At 45.7% G+C, this 20723-nt stretch overlaps 1 protein-coding gene across 10 annotated transcripts in view; it reads left to right on the top strand.

The window, feature by feature from the left end:
- The window catches only part of HDAC4 (histone deacetylase 4), a 277372-nt gene that overhangs the window by 226250 nt on the left and 30399 nt on the right, over positions 1 to 20723 (top strand). For all 10 annotated transcript variants that reach the window (XR_012044288.1, XM_072874161.1, XM_072874155.1 and 7 more), the window contains exons 18-22: positions 5832 to 5939; positions 6496 to 6551; positions 8857 to 8944; positions 10247 to 10366; positions 12594 to 12691. Coding sequence is in view for 9 of the 10 variants with exons in the window: in XM_072874161.1 (XP_072730262.1) it covers positions 5832 to 5939; positions 6496 to 6551; positions 8857 to 8944; positions 10247 to 10366; positions 12594 to 12691 (470 nt within the window). In the remaining variant the exon portion in view is untranslated. The remainder of the gene's footprint in view (positions 1 to 5831; positions 5940 to 6495; positions 6552 to 8856; positions 8945 to 10246; positions 10367 to 12593; positions 12692 to 20723) is intronic.

Below are 20723 nucleotides of genomic sequence, written 5' to 3'. Positions count from 1 at the left end.
TTCATACTGGTGAATATTTTCCTGATGGTGAAGGACCATCAGGTGCATGTGATGATCAGAGCACCTGTAGGATACCATCTTGACTACCAATGGTTTGTAGCCCAGGTTTGAAGGAGAAGGGGTTTATTTCAGCAGAGGTTTTGTTTTCTCTGACTTTGTCACTTAATGGTAAGTGCAGTCTAGGGGACGCCTCATGGGTCTTTCCATTCAGCTCACCACGATGCTAGATAGCTTTCCAGTTGGCTGGCTGCTTCGTAAGGAGGATTTTCCCTGGAGAGCTCGATATTGGTCTGCCAAATGCTTTCCAGGGGGCAAACATGATGCCATGAAGAAAAAAGGAAAGAAGTTTTTAAAAATTAGTAGAGTAAGGTGGGACCACTCCTCTTGGATTTATCACTGGTTAGAAGATAGGAAATAGTGGTTGGAATTACAATCCCCAAAAAATCTGTGCGTTCACTGAAATGTTGCAATGCAGGAGATGGGTCATAAGCAAGTGTCCTTTGCTGATGGTATTAAATTTACTTGGAGTCATCAAAGCGGAAGCTGCCTGCAAAGACATACGGTGGTGTCATGGTGAGAAACTAAATAGTAAGGTAGCACATGAAATTCAGTGTTGAATGCAAAATAATGCCTGCGGGCAGGAGGGGGACTGGTCTGCAGCAGGTAAAAGCTGAATGATTGCTGTTCCTTATAATTCAGGAGCTGTGGGTGTCAGATGAAATTATGGGCTGGAAAGCTGGAAACCAAGTTCTTTTTCTGCAAGCAATTAAGTGCAGTTCTCTTCCATAGGGGATGCTATGCAGATTAAAAGAATAGATGGATCTGAAAGGCGATGTAGAGCAGTCTATAGGGGAGAAGCCCATGAAGAGCTGTTAAGCGCCAGGATGAAGGATGAAGTCTGGAGCTTGGACAACCATGAGTTGTTCTTACCAGCAAGCGAGACAAAGTTAGAGTGAAGGGGCAGGAAAAAGTTAGAGCAAATCATAACACCTTTTGCTCTGTCTCTTTAAAAGCTAAGTCACAGTGTCTCAAAATCCATGAGAAAAGGGTACATTTGTTCCCTGATGCTTGGAAAAATAAAAAAATTGACAAGAGTTTCTCCTCATTGTTTTTTTTATATGAGGAAGCCTTCACATCACTGTAGCTGACGCTAACAAACCTCCTCCCGTCTGTAGACGTCTGATCATAGCGGGAAAGGAAGAAAGCACAGAAGCACTTATATCAACAGATGTGAGCTCTGATTTAAACAACAGTAATTTATTCCTGCTGATCTTCAGCAGCATCTGCAAGTGCACTATGTGGTGCACTTTTACTTGGGACGTTACCTTCACTTCTCTGCAGCACACACTCTTTTCTTAACGTATGACTTACATGCACCAGAGCATTACCTAATCCAGGATAATTAGAAGAAGATTTTTGAGAAATGAGTTTGAGCTTTGAAAATCTGCAAAATAGTTCCAGCATACTTACATCCAAATTCTTCAACACACTCAAAGACTTGATCTTACGATAGCTAATAACTTTGTTTTCTTTTGTGTGTAGTATTTTCTTTTCCTGTGCACATTCTAAAAATATCTAAACATCTAGGGCTTTAAAAAATGTTCTTAATGTTTTTGATCTCTTCCAGAACATGTTAGTCTATTTTTGGTTGTAAGGTCTTGATTAGAGTGTATAAAAATCTTTACCTGTGCAAGCAGAGTACATTATCACAGAGCAGAGGCAACGAAAAGGACTTGCATGGAATGTAAATGAGAAGAGACGAATTAGCAGTTCTTAGAAGAACAGAATGTGAGCACAGTTATTTAATCAGCGCGTTAGAGCAGTAGGAGACACGGTTGGGTAAAGACAGCTCGCTGGCAGCACAGATGATGTGTGCTGCTGTCGCCTAAGCGTGACGATGAGCAGCGATGAGGGACAAGCGGAACTCCTTCGCTCCCCTTTGCTTTGTAGAGGCTGGAGATGGTGCGCAACTTGTCTCCTCCTGCCCCTATGCTTAATTTCTTATCTGCATAGCTCTTCAGCTACAGAAAAGATTAGAATAATGAAACCTTTTATAAGACCCTCCTCATTTCATTTTTAAATAGCTGCACGTTAGTATACAGCATGGTATACAGTGTGAGTAGGAACCTCATCATGTATATTAACAACGACTTCAAGTTACAAGGAAGAAAAACTCTTACAGGCTTCACCCTGAAACATCTTAGATGTTCCTAGTAGAAGAGAGCCTGTGTGAAACTGTTGACCATTCCTCTTCTGCGTTCCCTCATCGTTTTCTAATAACGGTACATGCTGCGAAGGTTAAGAGCCTGCAGCAGGTCCCAGGCGCTGAAGTCCCTCTCCCCACCTCTGAAGGAGTCCTCTCCTTCGGGCTCGCCTAGCAGAAACTGCAGCTTCTTTAATGGAATGAGCAAGGCATTAATATTATTCTCAAGAAGATGAGTGTGCTGACCAGGACAACCACTCCTCATCCAACAGCAGCAGATGTGGAAGACGCAGTATCTCTGATGCAGTTGTATCCTCCAGCTCAGGAGAAAAAAGAGAAATATACGCTGTTGGATCAACAAAAGGGAAGAAATATGCTTCCTCTCTCCGTAAAGTCCTTCCAGATGGTAAGGCTTGATGTGCTGTCCCAGCTACAACTCCTGTGATGGCAGCTACATCAAAGAGCTCATAGGCAGGGAAAGCCAAATAGCGTCTCCCCTGTAATGAACTTCAGAATTCAGGAATGACGGAGGGGTCAACAGCAGCCCGTGCACCAGACAGCAGCAGCTTCAGAGCTGGAGAGCAGTCCAGCTCAGGGCCACGTGAATAACATTTTCCACCATGGCAGAGTCTATGCCCCCCTGCTGCAGAGCACTGATGGCTTCAGTGGGACTGTTCAAACACTTACAGTCACACAGATGATGAAGTGCTGCCTTGGAGCCGGGCCCAGTGGTCTCCAGACATCCGTTCCAGGGAAGGTGGCTGGGTGTTAAATCCTTATCTTGGAGGCATTTGCACGCGGGATGGGGCAGTGGAGAGCTTGCAGGTGGCAGCAGACATCTCTGGATCCGGTCCTCCTCCTGCTGGGGAGCTGAGTGTGGGGGCATGGCAGTCCTTGAAATTGGCTTCTAAATCACAGGTGGAATACTTTTTTCTAAGTACTTGATCTCTTTCTGCAGAAATAGTAACTCTTTAAAACCACTCTGTCTTGCCCTCCTCGTTCTTCTTGAAATGCTGCCAACACGAGCCCGGTTTCTGCAGGCATCAAAGGGCCTGAACATGGCAGCGCTTGGCTCAGGCACTGGTGACTTCTGCCGGCTTTATGGGGAAGGCTGGCACGAACAGATGTCTGAGGAGATCCGAGGGTCCGTTGGTCCCTTAGGTAAAGCCATGCTTAGGACATGCAGATTTTGGGGTTTTGCGTTTCCATTCCTCTGGTGCCTCACGGTGAATGAAGATGGCCCTCTGTAATTCTGCATCTGTGGAAGGGGCCTGGTACTTGCTGTGGCCGGGCAGAGAGGGAAGCTGTTAGCTACTGGTGTCCTGCAGCATTTTCTGTCAAGACCAAGAAAGATGGGTTAGATACGCTCAGAGAAGGGTTAGATGTGCTCAGCCCAGACTGCACAGTGCAGCTGTATCTCACTTGAGCAGTGAGACCGAGGGCACTGAGGTGGTCAGCTCTTAGCAGAAGGCAAGTAGATGTTCTCTGTTGTACAAACCGTGAGTGTCTCCCGCTCACAGATACTGGGGGAAGAGGATCTGAGGATGAAGACTGCTGGATCCCCCGGGGGAACGTAGCAGTGTCATCCTGATTGCAAAGCAGGTTGACCATCCCATAACGTTTTTACAGGACTGCTGATGAGGAGCCCAAAGATGGACCCTCGCAGAGCACTAACGCGCTGGTCAGTAGGGAGGAGAAGCAGCTTGGTGGTCTTCCTGCCTTACTAGGGGCTTTTGGAGGGACGTGGTCAGATCAGTCCCATCTCCTGGACATTTGCAGTACTGATCCAGGAGTCCTGGAGGTGTTGTCATGACTCAGACTCCATCGTACTTCTGTACTCGTGTTACTGCCCCAATTTATGGGGGCCCAGGGGAGCCCTCCTACCACAAATAGTCACTGTAGGGCTTTTCCACCGATGCAGCGGCTTTCCCCAGAGTGTGAGACAGTGCACGTATTGGCAGCATTACCGCACAGAGATGGCTTTTTGGTATTCTCCGAATGCTTTCTTGGTTTACTGTGACTTCAAAACCGCCCTGCAGGCAGATACTGCCAGAAGCTGTCCCTGATAACAGGCCTGGGACAATTTCCCCTGGCTTTAGCACAGCCGTGAAGGAGGCGGATCAGTCTCGTGTGCGGCGACTTGCATCTCCCCGCAGCTCAGCGAGCAGACTGGATGCCAGACAAAACAAATAATCTCTTTCTTCCCTTCTCCTTTGCCATTGTTTCCATAAATACGCTCAGCACAGAGTAATACATGAAAAAAAGCTCGTGATCCTTCACATGGAGAAAAGTTACAATTATCCTATGATGTTCCCGGGCAGCCAAGCTGTCCTGGCATGGGACAGTCCCAGCAGCCTGGCTTTTGCAAAGGCTGTGACTGGCAAGAAGCAAAGCAGCGTGGCTTTTCACAGAATCACAGAACCGTATAGGTTGGAAAAGACCTTTAAGGTCATCGAGTCCAGCCATTCACCTAGCACTGCCAAGCCCACCACTACACCATGTCCCTCAGCACCTCACCCAAACGGCTTTCAAATACCTCCAGGGATGGCGACTCAACCACTTCCCTGGGCAGCCTGTTCCAGTGCTGGACAACCCTTTCAGTGAAGTAAAATTTCCTAATATCTAATTTCCTAATATTTTATCGCTGTGTGCAAGACAGCCGGGGGTGCAGCGGAGGAGATGCAGAGCTTTGGCCTGGAAACAGCCCCCGGGAGCCGTCCTTCCCTCTCTGCTCTCCACAGAGTCGCGGCTGAATGGCAGTAAAAAAAAAAAGAACAGGCGTTTCATCGCATGTCTGCAAACTAATCTTGTCTTTGTACGGTTTTTGGGATGAATGTGGTAAAAGCCAATGCTTCTCGCTTTTTCTTTAAGCTAGGATGTGATCTCATATAATAATGACATGGGGATGTCTGCAGAATGGGTTGCCTTGCCTTTGGCCTATTTGCACATTTTCAGGGCGAAAATACAGAGGATGCTGGTCCTGTCAGATATTTAGCGTTGAAGTAAATGTCTCCAGTCAGCAGCTAGATGTTGAAGGTCTGTTGTTCCCTTTGATGAGACAGGTTGGTCTTATGGTTCCCCAGGGAAGCTGCTGTCAGCATAACCTTACCCTGGCAGTCCTGGGCAAGTGTCTTTTAAACGTCCATTATTAAACATCCTTCTTTATTGTGGGTTTTTTTTTTTTTATTTTATAGAATCATTGAATGATTTTCTAAACTTTTTTATTTCATCTGGGATCAGTTTCCTCCAGCAATTAAAGAGAAATACTGATACCGTGGTGTTGGTAGGAGTATCGGTAGGAGACACCTGCAAATTTTCAGTGCTTGAGATGCTGAATTTGCTCCTCTGTTACGGCACTGACCCTTTAGCATTGCAGAGCTGTTGCAAATGGTCATCTCTCGAGTGTCGTTTGGTTGCATGGTAGTGGTGATCTTACAGTCATCGGTGGGGTCCCAGCCTTGGTACTGCCAAGATCAGTTCTGCAATTTAATGCATTTAAAATTAATGCGTTTAAATTTAATGCATTTATGCATTTAATACATATGAATAACTTCTTCATAAAATGTGGGTGTCTGTTTCCGGGCTGTCCTCGTTGCTCCTAAACGTGGTTCCTGTGTGTCTCCGTTAGGTCGACAGTGACACAATTTGGAATGAAGTTCACTCGTCCGGTGCCGCTCGCCTGGCCGTGGGCTGTGTCATTGAGCTGGTTTTCAAAGTAGCCACGGGAGAACTGAAGGTTGGTATGAAAATAACACTTGGCTTTGATATAGGCTCTGTACAGGACTCGGCTCAGGGCTGTGTTATGCAGGAGGTCCACTTAGCTTCATTTTAATGGCACCATCTGGCTTTAGTCATAAAGATCTTTGAGGATATCAGCAAGTGAACAACAGACTCCTGGTGAATGTTCTTACGCACCGATTAAAAGGAAGAAAGAAACCGGAGCAGCAAATGAAATCACTCTTCCAGTGTTATCTGAGGGTCTTGCTGTTGCCTTCAGCTGGGCCAGCCCGTTTGCTGTTTCAGTGACCTCATGCAGAATATTTTTTTTTTTCCCCTGAATGGAAGGAAATGCTGTACCAACCAGTTTCCATAAAATTTATGTGGACTTTTTCCCCCCTCCAAAATGAGGGAGAGCATCATCCACTGCTGTGGTCTTCTGAGAAAACCATCGAGAACGACTGTGCAGTTCCAAAGCAGAATTAACGCTTCTGGCTGCAACCTCTGCACCCGTCTTTGTGCAGTAAACCTTCCTTTCTGTCTCACTTCTTCATTTTCTTATTTTTTGTGTGTAGAATGGATTTGCTGTTGTTCGGCCTCCAGGTCACCACGCAGAAGAAAGCACACCCATGTAAGTATGCATATGTGCTTTATCAACTTGCTTCAGTGTTCGTCCGTTGTGTGATCAGCAGCTGGGAATTAGAAAGGTAGTTTGTTAGTTTAATATTGCAGAATTTCTTGCTTATTGATATGCAGGAGAGTATTGTGTTCAAAGCTCCCAGTAATTCTCTGGAAGAGGGCAAGATCCTGCTTAGTGGTTTCGGGTGGGTATTTTTTAGCAAGAATCAGCATTACAGTCATGCTATGAAAAAGCACTGATGCTTTTATTTGCTTTACTCCTGTGAATTGTTTTAAGTTACATGTCGATGGCTCACCAAATGTGAGGAAAGCAAGGGTATGCAACTAATAGTAGTAATAGCAAACATAACTGTGTCCTGGGATCACAACACTGAATTAGGAGAGTGTCAGAGTGGGAAGGCTTCGCAAAGCAAAAGCTGAAGTTGGGCATCTTGCACGTGTTTAATATAGCAGGGGTTTTGCCATCGGACTGTTTTCAAATCAGGGTCCCATGCATAAATCATGTTGGCTTTGTGTATCTGGCTTAATGTGTGCTGAAGTTTTGTGTCTTGGGTGGTTTAACACTCTTTGGTGGGAGATAGAATCATAGAATCATTTAGGTTGGAAAAGACCTTTAAGATCACCGAGTCCAACCCTTCACCTAGCACTGCCAAGTCCACCACTAAACCCTGTCCCTAAGCACCACATCTGCACGGCTTTTAAATACCTCCAGGGATGGTGACTCCACCACTTCCCTGGGCAGCCTGTTCCAGTGCTTGATAACCCTTTTGGTGAATAAGTTTTTCCTAATATCCAATCTAAACCTCCCCTGGCGCCATTGGCCACTGGAGGCCATTTCCTCTTGTCCTATGGCTTCTTACTTGGGAGAAGAGACCGACCCCACCTCTCTACACCCTCCTTTCAGGCAGTTGTAGAGAGCGATGAGGTCTCCCCTCAGCCTCCTTTTCTCCAGGCTGAACAACCCCAGGTCCCTCAGCCGCTCCCCATCAGCCTTGTGCTCCAGACCCTTCCCCAGCTCCGTTGCCCTTCTCTGGACACGCTCCAGCCCCTCAAGGTCTCTCTTGTAGTGAGGGGCCCAAACCTGAACACAGCATTCGAGGTGTGTTCGGCCTCACCAATGGCGAGTACAAAGGCATGATCCCTTCCCTACTCCTGCTGGCCACACTATTTTTGATACAAGCCAGGATGCCATTGGCCTTCTTGGCCACCTGGGCACACTGCTGGCTCACATTCAGCCAGCTATCGACCAACACGCCCAGGTCCTTTTCCACCGGGCAGCTTTCCAGCCACTCTTCCCCAAGCCTGTAGCGTTGCGTGGGGTTGCTGTGACCCAAGTGCAGGACCCGGCACTTGGCCTTGCTGAACCTCATACAATCGGCCCCAGCCCATCGATCCAGCCTGTCCAGGTCCCTCTGCAGAGCCTTCCTACCCTCCAGCAGATCAACACTCCCGCCCAACTTGGTGTTGTCTGCAAACTTACGGAGGGTGCACTCAATCCCCTCATCCAGATCACTGATAAAGATATTAAACAGGACTGGCCCCAGTAGAGCCCTGGGGAACACCGCTGGTGACCAGCTGCCAGCTGGATTTAACTCCATTCACCACCACCACTCTCTGGGCCTGGCCATCCAGCCAGTTTTTTACCCAGAGAAGCGTACGCCTGTCCAAGCCGTGAGCAGCCAGTTTCTCCAGGAGAATGCTGTGGGAAACCATGTCAAAGGCTTTACTAAAGTCCAGGTAGACAAGGTCCACAGCCTTTCCCTCGTCCACTAAGCGAGTCACCTCCCCATAGAAGGAGATCGGGTTGGTCAGTAGCACAAGAGTGCTTGCTGTTGAGTTCCCCTCAACCCAGCGTTTTGAGGTCTCTGAGCATGTCCGCTCCCTCCCAGCCGATGCACCGTAGTGCTCCGGCCCTGGGTCCTTTCCCTTCCTTTCCCTTCGCCGCGTCCTCTCCTCATCTGCTTCTGTCCCCTTCCCTCGCGCGCAGCACTGGGGGTCCCCTGGGCAGCTGGCACCGAGCAGCGTCTCATTGCAGCGGGTTTGGGCACGTGTGAAACGTTCCCCGTTTCCAGAGAGGTTGTGAGACGCCTGCTGCTGTGTGGCTATTCTGTGTTTCTAACTGAGCACATGTGCATCTTCCAGGGAGGAAAGAAGAGCGAAAGCAGAAGAAATTTCTTCCTGCTGTGTTATATCTAGATGATATAACTAGATATTATATCTAGATGCATTGGGACCAAGGAAACCTATAATTAACACCTCTCCTTTTCCTCTTTTCTCCCCCGTCTCATCATTTCCAGGGGTTTCTGCTATTTTAACTCGGTGGCAATCGCAGCCAAGCTGCTCCAGCAAAGACTGAACGTTAGCAAAATCCTTATAGTGGACTGGGTGAGTAAATGCTGGTTCTTACCCTTCAGATGAGCAGTTGGAAATTTTTCCGGGTATTTTTTCTTGCAAGGGCAACCCTGGCTTTGTTAGTGAGTGAAAAAAATGTTGCCTGTGGTCTGCAAGCCAATATTTGTTTTTCAAAGTTGTTTTTTTATTATTATTTTTATTAAAGTGTTTTTAATAAAAGAAATATTTCTTAAAGGGTCTATAGTTTTCAGGATAAAATTTAATTAAGAAGTAGTTGCTTTCTAGAACAAGCCCATAACACAGTCTCAAGGATGGGTAACTTCAAACCGTGCTGAGTTTGGGTTATTTTTTTCCTGAAGTTTTTTGACCTTAAGCGTTACAATCCATCCCAGCTTTCTTTTCAAGATGTGAGGACCGGTTACGGAGAGGGACTAGCTGGCTGGCACAGCTCGACCGTCAGTCTGGATGGTCTCGGTGTCCTGCCTCTGGGCCAGCGCAGCCTCTGTGCAGGCAGCCAAAAGCGATCTCTAAATTGGCACAAGGCGTTGAAATACTCTGCGGACAACACAGCAGATTTGAGAAGGAGCTTGTTCGGGATTTTGCTATGGCGATGTGTAGATTTAAAAATGTGCCTGATTGATTTTGATAGATTTAAAAATGTATTTATGTGGCTGTGCAGGCATTTGAGTTGCTGGGTATCGGCCAAGAGTTTTGATTAGATTGCCACGCATCTCCCATGGGCTAGACCCGCACATTAAAATGGATGTATTTGTCTTTTTGACCTACTGGATGGACATCCTTTTCCTCACTTCCCACCACTGGTTTTTCATGTCAGAAAAGGGTATTTTGAATATCCGTCCTGCGTTTCTGCACCATGTAGCAATGCAGTAGGGGATCCGGGTAGTGGGTTTGTGTCGTTTAACCTTGTTGGGTCCAACACAACTTTGCTGGACACTTGTATCAGTGGTCACCCCACAGAACAATTAAAGATGCAAATTTGGGGTAACTAATACAGTCTCTCCATCCCCCAAGATTGGGTACGAATCTAGTTCTCTCCATCCGAATAAATTGATCCTGTCCTCAGTTTTGATACATGCTTGAGATTGTGTTTACCCCCGTTTATCCCGTGTGTTAAAGGAGGAGTGTAACCTGAAGCCAGCTGTGCAAAGCAGGTTACTCTCATTTGCGATAAACTGCTTCAGCTAGATCAGAGAGGCATAGAAAACGAAGCACAACAGCAAAGAAAACCCCTCTGAATCCCAAGTTGATGGCTTTAATCTGTGTTTTTACTAAGGTACTAACCTCCCTCATATAATGCAATCTCTGTCCCCAAAGGATGTTCACCACGGGAATGGTACTCAGCAGGCTTTCTACAATGATCCTAATGTTCTTTATATTTCACTACATCGCTATGATGATGGGAACTTCTTTCCAGGCAGTGGTGCTCCCGACGAGGTAAGAGCGTGGATCGGCATAGCATCCGTCCGTGTCTGATAGGACCTGCTCAGGGCTGTGATTCAGGTGCCCCCCAAAATCTCAGAGAGCCTCTGCCAGGCAAGGCTTGGAGAGAAGCTCGTGCTTGTTAGTTCCCCTTTGGGAACAGGCCACCCGGTTTGTGCCCTTGGTGCCTTCTCATCCAAGTCCTAACAGCCGTGGGCATTGTGTCCTGCCCCGCGAGCTGGCAGGAAAGCACGCGCCTTGACTAACGAGCAGAAGATGAGTCACTGCAATTAGGCTCTCCAGCCCTTGTGGGAGAACCTGATCCAGAGGAGCCCTTTGCTAGCTTTCCCGCACTCCGTGTACTTTTCAAGATTTCCCCCTTACAGGCATAAGTTGTTTCTTAGATGTAGGAGGAACAGGTTGTTTGTGGCTGTGCCACTGGCGCTCGGGTTTCCTGGCACAGCCTCGGAGCCCATCCAATCCCCGCTTCCCCTGGCCCTGCCAAGGCATCGCTCACCACCACTGCTGCCTTCACATTGCACGGCCCCGCCGGTGGGATCTGAGCATCCGCCACTGACGCCGCTGGACCACATCCGCTGGTTCCTGGCCGCGGCCTTGGAGCCTCTTGCAGAAGGGCCAGGCCAACGGAGGTGGGAGCCCTTTCTCCCTGAACTCTGGATGGATGCTCCTAAATCCATTGCATCCTTCCTTCCCCTCTAGGTTGGCAGGAAATATCGTCTTTCCAGAGTGATTTATCAAAAGGAAATTATATATGAAATACTTAGTTTTGGGTACTCTGAGGCACTGCAGATTACATCTGAAAACTCCTAGAGTTCTTAGCCTGTCAGTTTTACGTTTTCCTGTTCATCAAACATCGCTGTTGCCATTCGGTTTCTAAAGAAACTGAAACGTACTGTGATACTGCTTCATTGCCCTGTTTGTGCCCTGCTGTTGTAGTGAATAAACAGCAGCCCTTTGCATCGGGCTTAATTTCTGCTTCAGGAGATGCAATGGTCTCAGACCTACTTTTTTGCTGACCTTTTAATAATCTAGTAATCTGGCTTAGAAAATATCTAGTATTGTAAGGAAACACTAGACTATTGTAAGGAAACACTAGATATCTAGTATTGTAAGGAAACACTAGACTGCTCTGTGTTTATCATTTATAGTAATTTTCAGATGTGTCCTTCCAGACTGAATAAAACAAAGAATACAAAATAAATTCAACTAAAGCCGCAGATGGATAAATAGCCCACTGTGGATGGGTGAACCCCCTGTGTTTTTCTACCAGCAGTATTTGCACCAATGCAAAGGAGAATGTGCAATAAAAGCCCTGCACTTCATCTAGCCTGAATTATCTGGCTGTGTATTGTATAACACATTAATTTTCAATATTTTTTTTTTTTTCATATGCAGAGACCTAAAAGAACCCACAAAAAACAAACTGTGTGTGCAGGAGCTCAGGGCCCTGTGCGGAGCTGGTGACAGCCGGTGGCAGCAGATACTGCCCGGCTCCCTTGCTGTCCCCAGGGTCCCGCAGCCCCTGCTCACGGCCACCGTGCTCAGGCAGCTACAAGGTCCCCGCTTGACAAAGGGACTGAACGCAGGCTTTTGAGTTTCAATATGGATGGGGAAGGCCTGGCCTTGCTTCTTGGCAAGCGAATTACGGGAAACCCCTGGTTTATTTTTTGGTTTCCCCTTTCTCAGATATTTGCAGTCAGTGCAGATGGGGACGTTTGCAGTACATGCAAGGATGGGGATGTACTTACATTTACCACCCACGTGTCCCTCAAGCAGCGAAAATATCTTCTCTGTGAATCATATTTTTCCCCAGCAGAGGGGGAGCTCGCTCTGAGTAAAACTGTGGGTTTTTTCCCCTAGTTGCAACTGTAATGAAATATAAAATATGCTTCTGAATAAAGCTGAAAACGAATTAAGGAAAGGTATTGCATGTAACACTCTCCTGCAAAAGAGGAAGAGGAGCTAGTTGATGATGAGGCGTTTTTTGGGTGAGCAGCAGTCAAATACCGCTGGTCCACAGCTCCCATAAAGATCAGAGCACGGAGAAGCTTTATTTTCACTCTTGTTTTGGGGACCAGGTCGCTTTAGAAGGAAAAATTAACCTCACTACCACCAAGCTATTGAATCAAAATCCATATTCAACTGGAAGAATGTTAAGACAGCAGAGATGTGTTGCCAGAGTTCGCTGTTTCTGTAATTAAGTACCATCTCCCTTTTTCAGGTTGGCACAGGAGCAGGAGTTGGTTTCAATGTTAATATGGCCTTTACTGGTGGCCTTGATCCACCGATGGGAGACACAGAATACTTAACTGCTTTCAGGTAATACTGAAGTTTTCCTCTTAGAAACATATTTTTCACCTAAACTGGGTTTCTTTGTCCTCGTGCAGTCCTCCTTAATCTTGAGCTTCTCTCTTGCTAAGTTTAGAAATAGAAGATTCACATCTAGTTGCAGTTACTTTTTGAGTACCATAATAAAAATAAAGCTGAATTAAGTAAATAGGATATTTCTGGCCATAGGAAGTGTGCCTGTGACATTAGGGGATTGACATACTCGCTGCTCAGCACTGACTGATGCATGAATGTAAAATATCAACTGATATGAATAAGCTCTTCTGGTTGTGGCTAAAAGTCTTTTTATCTCTTTGGGGTGAGTATTTCTATGGGTAAACCCACCCAGATGGGGAGGGGAATCCAGAAGCGCTTTTTAACAAGTCATCATGAGTTGAAACGTGGGAGTGCAGCTGCCCCAAGGCTTGAGACATCATCACTGCGCTGCAGACGATGGTACCCAACTTCTGGGCGAGTTGGCCATGCAGTCCCTCCCCTGCAAGAGCTCTGTTCATGACTCGCACCGCAGCTCACTCCCAAGTGTACCTAGCAAAGGGACGTGGGCTTGTTTTGATAAGCTTTAGATTTAATTATTATTCACCCAAGATATCGAATATGCTTGTTCCAACCAACTGGAAATTGAAACAACTGAACTGTTGGGTTTGTGCTTTTCTTACCGGGTTCTGGTTTCTCTTCAGAAGCAGCATGTTGTGTGTTATGAATAAAAATACAACCATCTCTTAAATAAGTGTTACTCATCACTCACTGTCAGAGTGTGAATGAAGGTAAGCAAAGCTGTGGAGTTGAATTAGTATGTCGCTGGGATATCATCCTTGATTAGCAGTAATAGTAAAGCCAGATATAAACCGCTGTGCTGGGTCGTACAAGCATATTCAAGCATGCTCCAAAAAACTGGCATCATTTGAGTCTCCAAATGGAGCAGAGGATGAAGCCACTTGTTGACTCACTGGTTCATGTCCTGCTGGTCTTACTGTCCTGCTCACAGAAGCATATGATACCTGAGGATCATGGGGAGGTATCTGCAGGGAATTGTTTGATCTGATTCTTACTTTCCTCCTCATATCAGCATCATCAGAAGAGATGCATGAAGCAAAACACACGTTAGCTGACCTACTGTCGTGCACAGACGGGTTGTGGTCTCTCTGAGCAGGGTCACTACGGGAGCACTGCAGGAGCATGGGCTGAACATCATCTTGCTGCTCTGAGCAGTTAATGGGCAGAATACCCCAACAGGGCGATCGTACGTCACTGGCATTTTGGGGACTTGCTGCAAGCCTGGAGTGATGCATTTGCCTCCCAGAGCTGCAGAGAATGGGAGAAGGAAGGTATTAAAATTAACCATGGAAGCAACAGAATAACAAGATGAAACGAAGGTGGATCTCTGGGTAGAGAAGAACTTGCGAGTAATGCAGTAGTGAACAGAGGCCAGTGTGAGACCACGCTTTCCTTTCTGATGCTCTTTCCAGGAGAACGAATATAATTCTCTGACCTGCCGGATATATAGGCTTTATTTTTCTTAGAGACTGTCCTGTTCCACCCTCTGCCTCCTCTGTGCTGCGGATCCATCCTCTCCAACTGGCATCTTTTTTAACAATTATGGGTCGAAGTGGTTTTCTGTCCTCAAACGAGATTTAGTGCACTTCTGGCGACCACCCCACATAAATTCAGGGAGACACACACTTGCCAAAACTTGGGATGTGAATTTCTAGTGACAGGCAGATGGAATATCGCCTTCATGGAATAGCATTAAATCTGGGAGCATTATTTTCTGTTCTTCCTGTGCGCGTATTTGTATTCCGTTATACTGAGCAAAAAGAGCTTTGACTCTTCAGCCTGCCATTAAAAAGCCTTCAAAGAATGTACACAATTTAAAATAACATCTAGTCAAATAACTGTCATTTGTCTTGATGTTTTATTCCGGTTACAGGAAAGCGGCACTTTCGTCCAAACTGGAAGTCTGTTTATCCCAGCAGTCAACAAGACCGATCTCTTCATTATAAAGAGAACTGGTAGCTCGTGACAGAGTGACATACTTGCTATTAAATATTAATTGAGTTTCAAGGCTTCTGGAAAACTGCTCAGTCTGCACAGCAAGACCTTTGCCAGCCATTCCTTAATAGGCACTGGTGTCTTTTTGCCCGGAGACTGCAGCTATTTGGGGAGGATATTTTGGAGCTAGCCACAGCCCTTATTTTGCTGGGGTTTTGGGACGTTGTGACTCATCCTCCTAGGTAGCACCTCCCGTAGTCTGCCCCATGTGCACACCTTCAGTCAATAAGTTAAATTGGAAGCTTTTTTTTATCTTATGCCAAGTTTGGTCATGATAATACATTATCAAGTGACCTTTTTAAATCTTAACCAGCTTCTTTGAAAAACATTTTTTTCCCCCCTGAATCTTTCTATTGATTTTAATGTAAAATAATGCTTTGAAGTTTGCAATTTATAGTCCCCCAAGAGTTAGAAAGTGAAGGGAATGGGTCATATATCCTTTTTTTTTTTTCTTCTTTTCTTGCGTTAGCCCCTTGAGACAATGCATGCCTTCAAGGCAGCACCTTGTTATTCCACCCCATCGAATGCCACGTTGCATTTGCCGGGGATCAAACCTAAGATGAAGAAAAGATAAGAAAATTGGCCATAATGAACTCCAGAAGCAGCAGGCATTTTCACCATGAACTTGGAAACTCACAGTGGAGAACTGAACTTTAATTCAAACCAGTCCAAATGCCAAACTGTGAGGCTTTGAAGTCTGTAGAGGAATCAGTGGAAATCCTTTGAGCTAGGCAAAGATACTGATATACTTTTTCTTCTTTTCTTTTTTTTTTTTTAAAGCCTTAACTCTTCGCGTGCTTGTCTGCTTTTAGGGAAGAAAGCCCTCTTTCTACGTAAAACAAGCAGAACAAAAATAAGCAACGTGCTTTTCTTTTTTTTTTTTTTTTTTGGTTCTATTTCAGGATGAGCTGGTGTATGGATTTGATAAAAGCATGTGCTCTAATGAAATAATATCTGAGATAATTGTCCTCATAAATTAGTCCTCTGATGAGTGAATAAATAAATCCCAATGAAACCTATCATCCCTGCAGTGAAGACCTGTTTTAGTGTTGTTTTACTCTTTCCGAAGAAAGGACGGTAACTTGCATCAATGATTTTTCTACTGAGCATTTCTCCTATGAATATTGGCTTCCCCCTGCTTGCACTGCAGCGTTGGGTTGGACAGGATAGCCTGACCTCTGAGTGTTTATTAATACCACCGAGCCGTTTCAAAAGTGAGAACAAGAGTTAAAAATGCGAAGGGGAGAGCAGCCTTCCCGTGCACTTTGTCGCTTATTGTCTTCATAACCGAGGGCTGAAATCACCAGCTGCCCCGTCCCGAGGTTGGGGTGATACCATGATTGCTGGGGAGTTTGATTTTTGGTTTGGGGGGGTTTTTTGGTTTGGGTTTTGAGTTTGGGGGTTTTTTTGGGGGGCGGGGGGGGCAGGGTGGAGTCACCCCGATCACTAATAAGATGTGCAGAAGGGATCTGGGGAGTTTGCTGCGCGCTTGGCGTCCTCCACCCCATCGTAGCGGCGGCTCTGCCTGCCCGAGACAGCATGACATTATAATTTAGCTGACCGTTCGCTGGGCGAAGGTCCCACGGCTGAACTCACCGCCAAAGTATGTGGGCAATACAGATTTCACAGATTAGGCAGAAATGTATTAAACTCTAATGCGAAAAATGCAGGGCATATAATTTTAAAAGTCCTTAACTCATCAAAATGTTATTGGTATTCATCGCTGTTATTCCGTAGTTATAGAAACAAACGGTTGTAAAATTTGGGTGTTTTTTTTTCTCGGCATCTGTTGTTCCCTAACTTGTTATACAAGCAGAAATCGTGTTTGCTTCTATAAATCCTCATGATGTTTTCAAAAGCAGAGTGTGCAAACCCGGCTAAGAGACCTGCAGAAAAAACGCAAAGACTGTGGCTGGCTCCTTATTACATGCGAACAGCAGTTACTTAGTGAAATTAAAGTGTATTATCCAGAGTTCTCCTCTGAATTTACTGTAAGAAAGTTTTCCTGATGATTCTAGCAGTTGTGTTGTCTCATACAATTTTTTTTCGCTACCCTGAGGTCTCCTCCACAATTATAATTCCATATACAGCTTGATTCTATGTTAGTTTTATTTTTATTTAAACACCTAAACCAGAAGCAAAAGCCAGGACTGTGTTTGAAAGGTCCCTGCTCCTGCCTTTCTCAGAAAGCGTTAAATAAGTTCAGGAGCCAGTTTGGGGGGGATTTTGTTTTTTCCTTCGATCCATAAACCATTTCCGGAGTGAGTAAGAGGGAGGGGGGGAAGATGATGATGTTTTGCCTGGAACGGTTGTTTCTGTATTTTAGATTTCATGCTCTCCCGACGCTGATTTCGTCCCCAAACTCCTAATCCCTTTTGACATAGTAAATGACCGTGGAGATGGCTGCTTGGAGAAACAAAGCCTGGAGTCTTCAGGAGGCTGATTAGCCTTAGGAGCAGCGGATCATATTTTGAGAGAGAGAGATATATATGGCCATATATATATATATGGCCAACAGTAGGAAAAAGAGTCTCTGAAAAAACTGCCTTCTAAGTTTCACCGATTTGCTCGCTGCAATTGAGCATTTAAAAAAAATCCTCTGTAGGATTGTTTAATCTGCCTGCCATTTATTAGGCATTTAATTGGCGAATTGGCTAGTAACAGACTAAAATGTATTCAGTCTTTTGGAAAATAGATATAAAATTGTATTTATTTTTTTTTCTTCTCCCCCAAATGTTTGCAGAACATGATCAGTACTTTTTACTGTTTGCAGCCATCCGTATTGACTAGTGCATAGCCGTTCAGCTCAGCTGTAATCAGAGTCAAATGAAAGGATTTACTTTATTTGAAGCAAGCAAAACAACCCGCTAAAATTTAGGAAATTTAAAGGTAACCCGTGTATTTTAAAAAAAATCTACATGCTTGAATGAATATTCAGTGTTACGAACCCTTTCATTCCTGGGTGAATAACTCTACAGCCACCTTAGCCATTAGTTAAAAGACCCAGTTCCAGACAAAACTGCTCACCTTCTTGATAGTAATTTAAATTTCTGCCTTTTTTATAGTATCATCACCAGGGCAAAGCCGTAGGTTTGTTTGCAGTTTAATTGTTGCTTTCTCGTTGGTCTTAGCTTTACCGTGATGGATCTGAGCGAAGAGGCTGTTTTCATCTGTGCACGAGAAAAATTAAAAACCGAAAGACTGGGTTAGATGTGCCTGAAACGCTGCCCACAGATGAAATCTCAGAAATACGTTGTTTGAAAGCGGTTCGTTTGCTTGCGTCTTGAATTTTCACGAGTCTGTCTCTCTCTCTCTCTCTCTTTTTACAATTATAAAAAGGGAAAAATGAAAGGCAGGAGAGCTTTGGCCTTCCTGGGTCAAGTTTTATGGTCAAAGATATAGCTGCTTATGTATGCAGCAAGCATCAAATAGAGCTGGGACTGCAGCTTTGGAGTTCTGGTGTAATACCGAAATTAGGAGAAAGTCAGAAGAAAGAGCAACCCAGGAGAGTTTGGGTCGGAGTCACGGGCAAAGGAAAGGGTTCAAGTCTGGATTTGAGAGTCCTCTTGAGTTTGGATGGGTTTGTGATGGCCAAGGTACCGAAAGCATCATTAGCTTGCTTATTCTGACACCCTGTCATCTTGCACTTCTCCTCCGGCTGCCCCGAAGACGCGCGGCTCCCGGGCAGCCCCTGTCCGGGGCGGCCTGCAGCGCCCACCCAGGGTAACAGACTGCCTGTCCTCCTGGCTCCTCTCGGACGGGGGAGCCAGGGGACCTGCGACCCGTGTTTCTTAAAACTCTGCGAGACCTCATAAAAATTTACTGTGCACCACTAATAATTGCTCAGAGTTGAAGATACTTGCTGGGGTAACCAGTTGCGGCTGTAAGGTCACCCCGTCCTGCACCAGAGAAAACTCTGGACATCCTCAAAACCGCTTCTTCTAACTATTGTCAAATACCAATTGATTTACTTTTAAACAGCAACCGCTGCTTTTTCTCTCCTAAAATTTATGCAGACAGGGTTCACGGTTAACCCTCGGTGCTGCCTGTGTGTTGGCTGTGCCACTAGAGGGTACCTCCGAACCGCTGTCACCGCGCGGGGACCCTCAGCCGAGCATCACCGGCACCATCGCGCTGCTCGCCGCCTGCCCCTGCTCCTCCGGTGCGTTCGTGCTTGGGCGTCAGCCACCTGAGCTGTCCCACGGCCAGCGAAACGTTACCGATTTGGGGTTGCGTGGGTTTGCTCGGTGCTGACAAACCAAGCACGCAGCTTTGGGTGCGGGTTGGGGCTTGTTCTGCGACCAGCTTAGGGTGATCCTGCACATCAGGTGAGGTACTAGCAGCTCCCGTGGTGTCATAACTTCAGGGGAGGGGGAAAAAAAAAAAAGAAGATGATTTTAGCAGTTTTTCTTCGGTTAGAAATTAAAGAGCTCAGCAATACTTCAAAGCTCAAGAAAAAAAAAAACCCTCTGCCATGTGCACTTGCTTCGAAACTGCTGCTTTAGTCCTTTGTGAAGGAGGTGGTTTCTACTTAAAATGTCTGTGGGTTTCACTAAACAGATTTTGTCGACTGTAAAGCCGTCAGCAAAAACTGTGCTATTTTGTCTTCCTTATGTAATAGTCTCCCTGAGGACAAAATGTATATGGCAATCACGTTGTTTGGGGGGAAAAAAAATTAAAATTCCTCTTTTGGATTTCATAAGAATTAAAAGAAGATAAGATCCTTTTTGCATAGATTTCCATGTCTGTGTGCAGAGTGGCAGGCGGGAAGATTGCAGGAGGCTATTAGGTTACTGTGGCAGTTAGTTAGCAAAAAATTAAAGCTAGAAGGGGTTTTTTTGGCCTGCATGGTGTCTGAGTGCCTTGCCCAGACCTGCAATGTGCCCGGTGTCCTGCCTGCCTGCTCAGTGGTGGCAGTGGAAACTACTCGATGGGTTTGACCAACGCTGGAAGTATCTCATTGCGTGGTAGGCGTTAATACTCCCTTAAAAATAGACTCTGCGGAGGGCAAAATGGTGTGAGCTCAGATCGGTGTTGGGGCTAATACAAGTTGCTCACACTAGAAGGTGTCTCGTGGCTGTTTAACATCATTGTAGCAAGAGATGTGAATTTTTATGGGTGTCTTGGTAGCACTTGAGCAATCTCAGCACTAAACAGACCTTTCTGGGCTCTTTCTGTTTTTTGGAGCATCACATAACAACTATGCTCAATAAAAGTGAAGTCCTCATGTATGCAAACATATTTAGAGGTTCATGCTTCGATATATGAATAACTTCAATTCATGCTTTAGAAAGTTAACCTTGCCGGGAGCTGTTACTAGGATGGGGAAACGGGGAAATACTGTTGTCTTCAGTCCCAGCAAGGGATGGCATTGCTCAGGTTGCTCTAGGGACACATCCAAGGTTCAGTGGGTACATTTATAATGAAAAAGAACATACTTTGGAAAATATTACGCTATGTAAAGGGCAACCCTCTGTGCACATCCTTGCTTTTCCACCATTTCCTGCATCAGTGCCCGATCGCAAAATTCAAAACAACTTTCAGGCCCGTGCATGTGGGTACCCCAGCGTGAACTGAAGGCACGAGCAGGCGTTCACCCAAGAGTGCTTGTGACGAGCTTTCTCAGTCAGAAAAGATTGTGGGCGTCTGCATCGTGTTTATTAAGAAGCTCCATTGCTTTGGCTTTTTTCCTTGCTGTAATTTCAGTTCTGCCGTGTTTGTGCTGGAGCTGTTAGACGAAGAAGCAACTCCTTGCTGCCTGCTCAACTTTCCAGTTTTGCTTAATTGGCATCTTTGTGGGGGAAATGGGGTGTTGGCAACCTCGTGTAGGTTTTCAACAGAGATTGAGTAGATTGAAGAGAGAAACCAGAGGGAAAAGGCCTTTTACTGAGAAACCACAGATACAGACCTCGTTTCATTTTAAATACCGGCCTTAACAGACAATAGTTTATGG

Source organism: Ciconia boyciana, chromosome 10 (assembly GCF_034638445.1).
Source record: "Ciconia boyciana chromosome 10, ASM3463844v1, whole genome shotgun sequence".
NCBI lineage: Eukaryota > Metazoa > Chordata > Aves > Ciconiiformes > Ciconiidae > Ciconia > Ciconia boyciana.
Note: the sequence above shows the minus strand (reverse complement) of the source record. Positions and strands in the feature narration are given on the sequence as shown.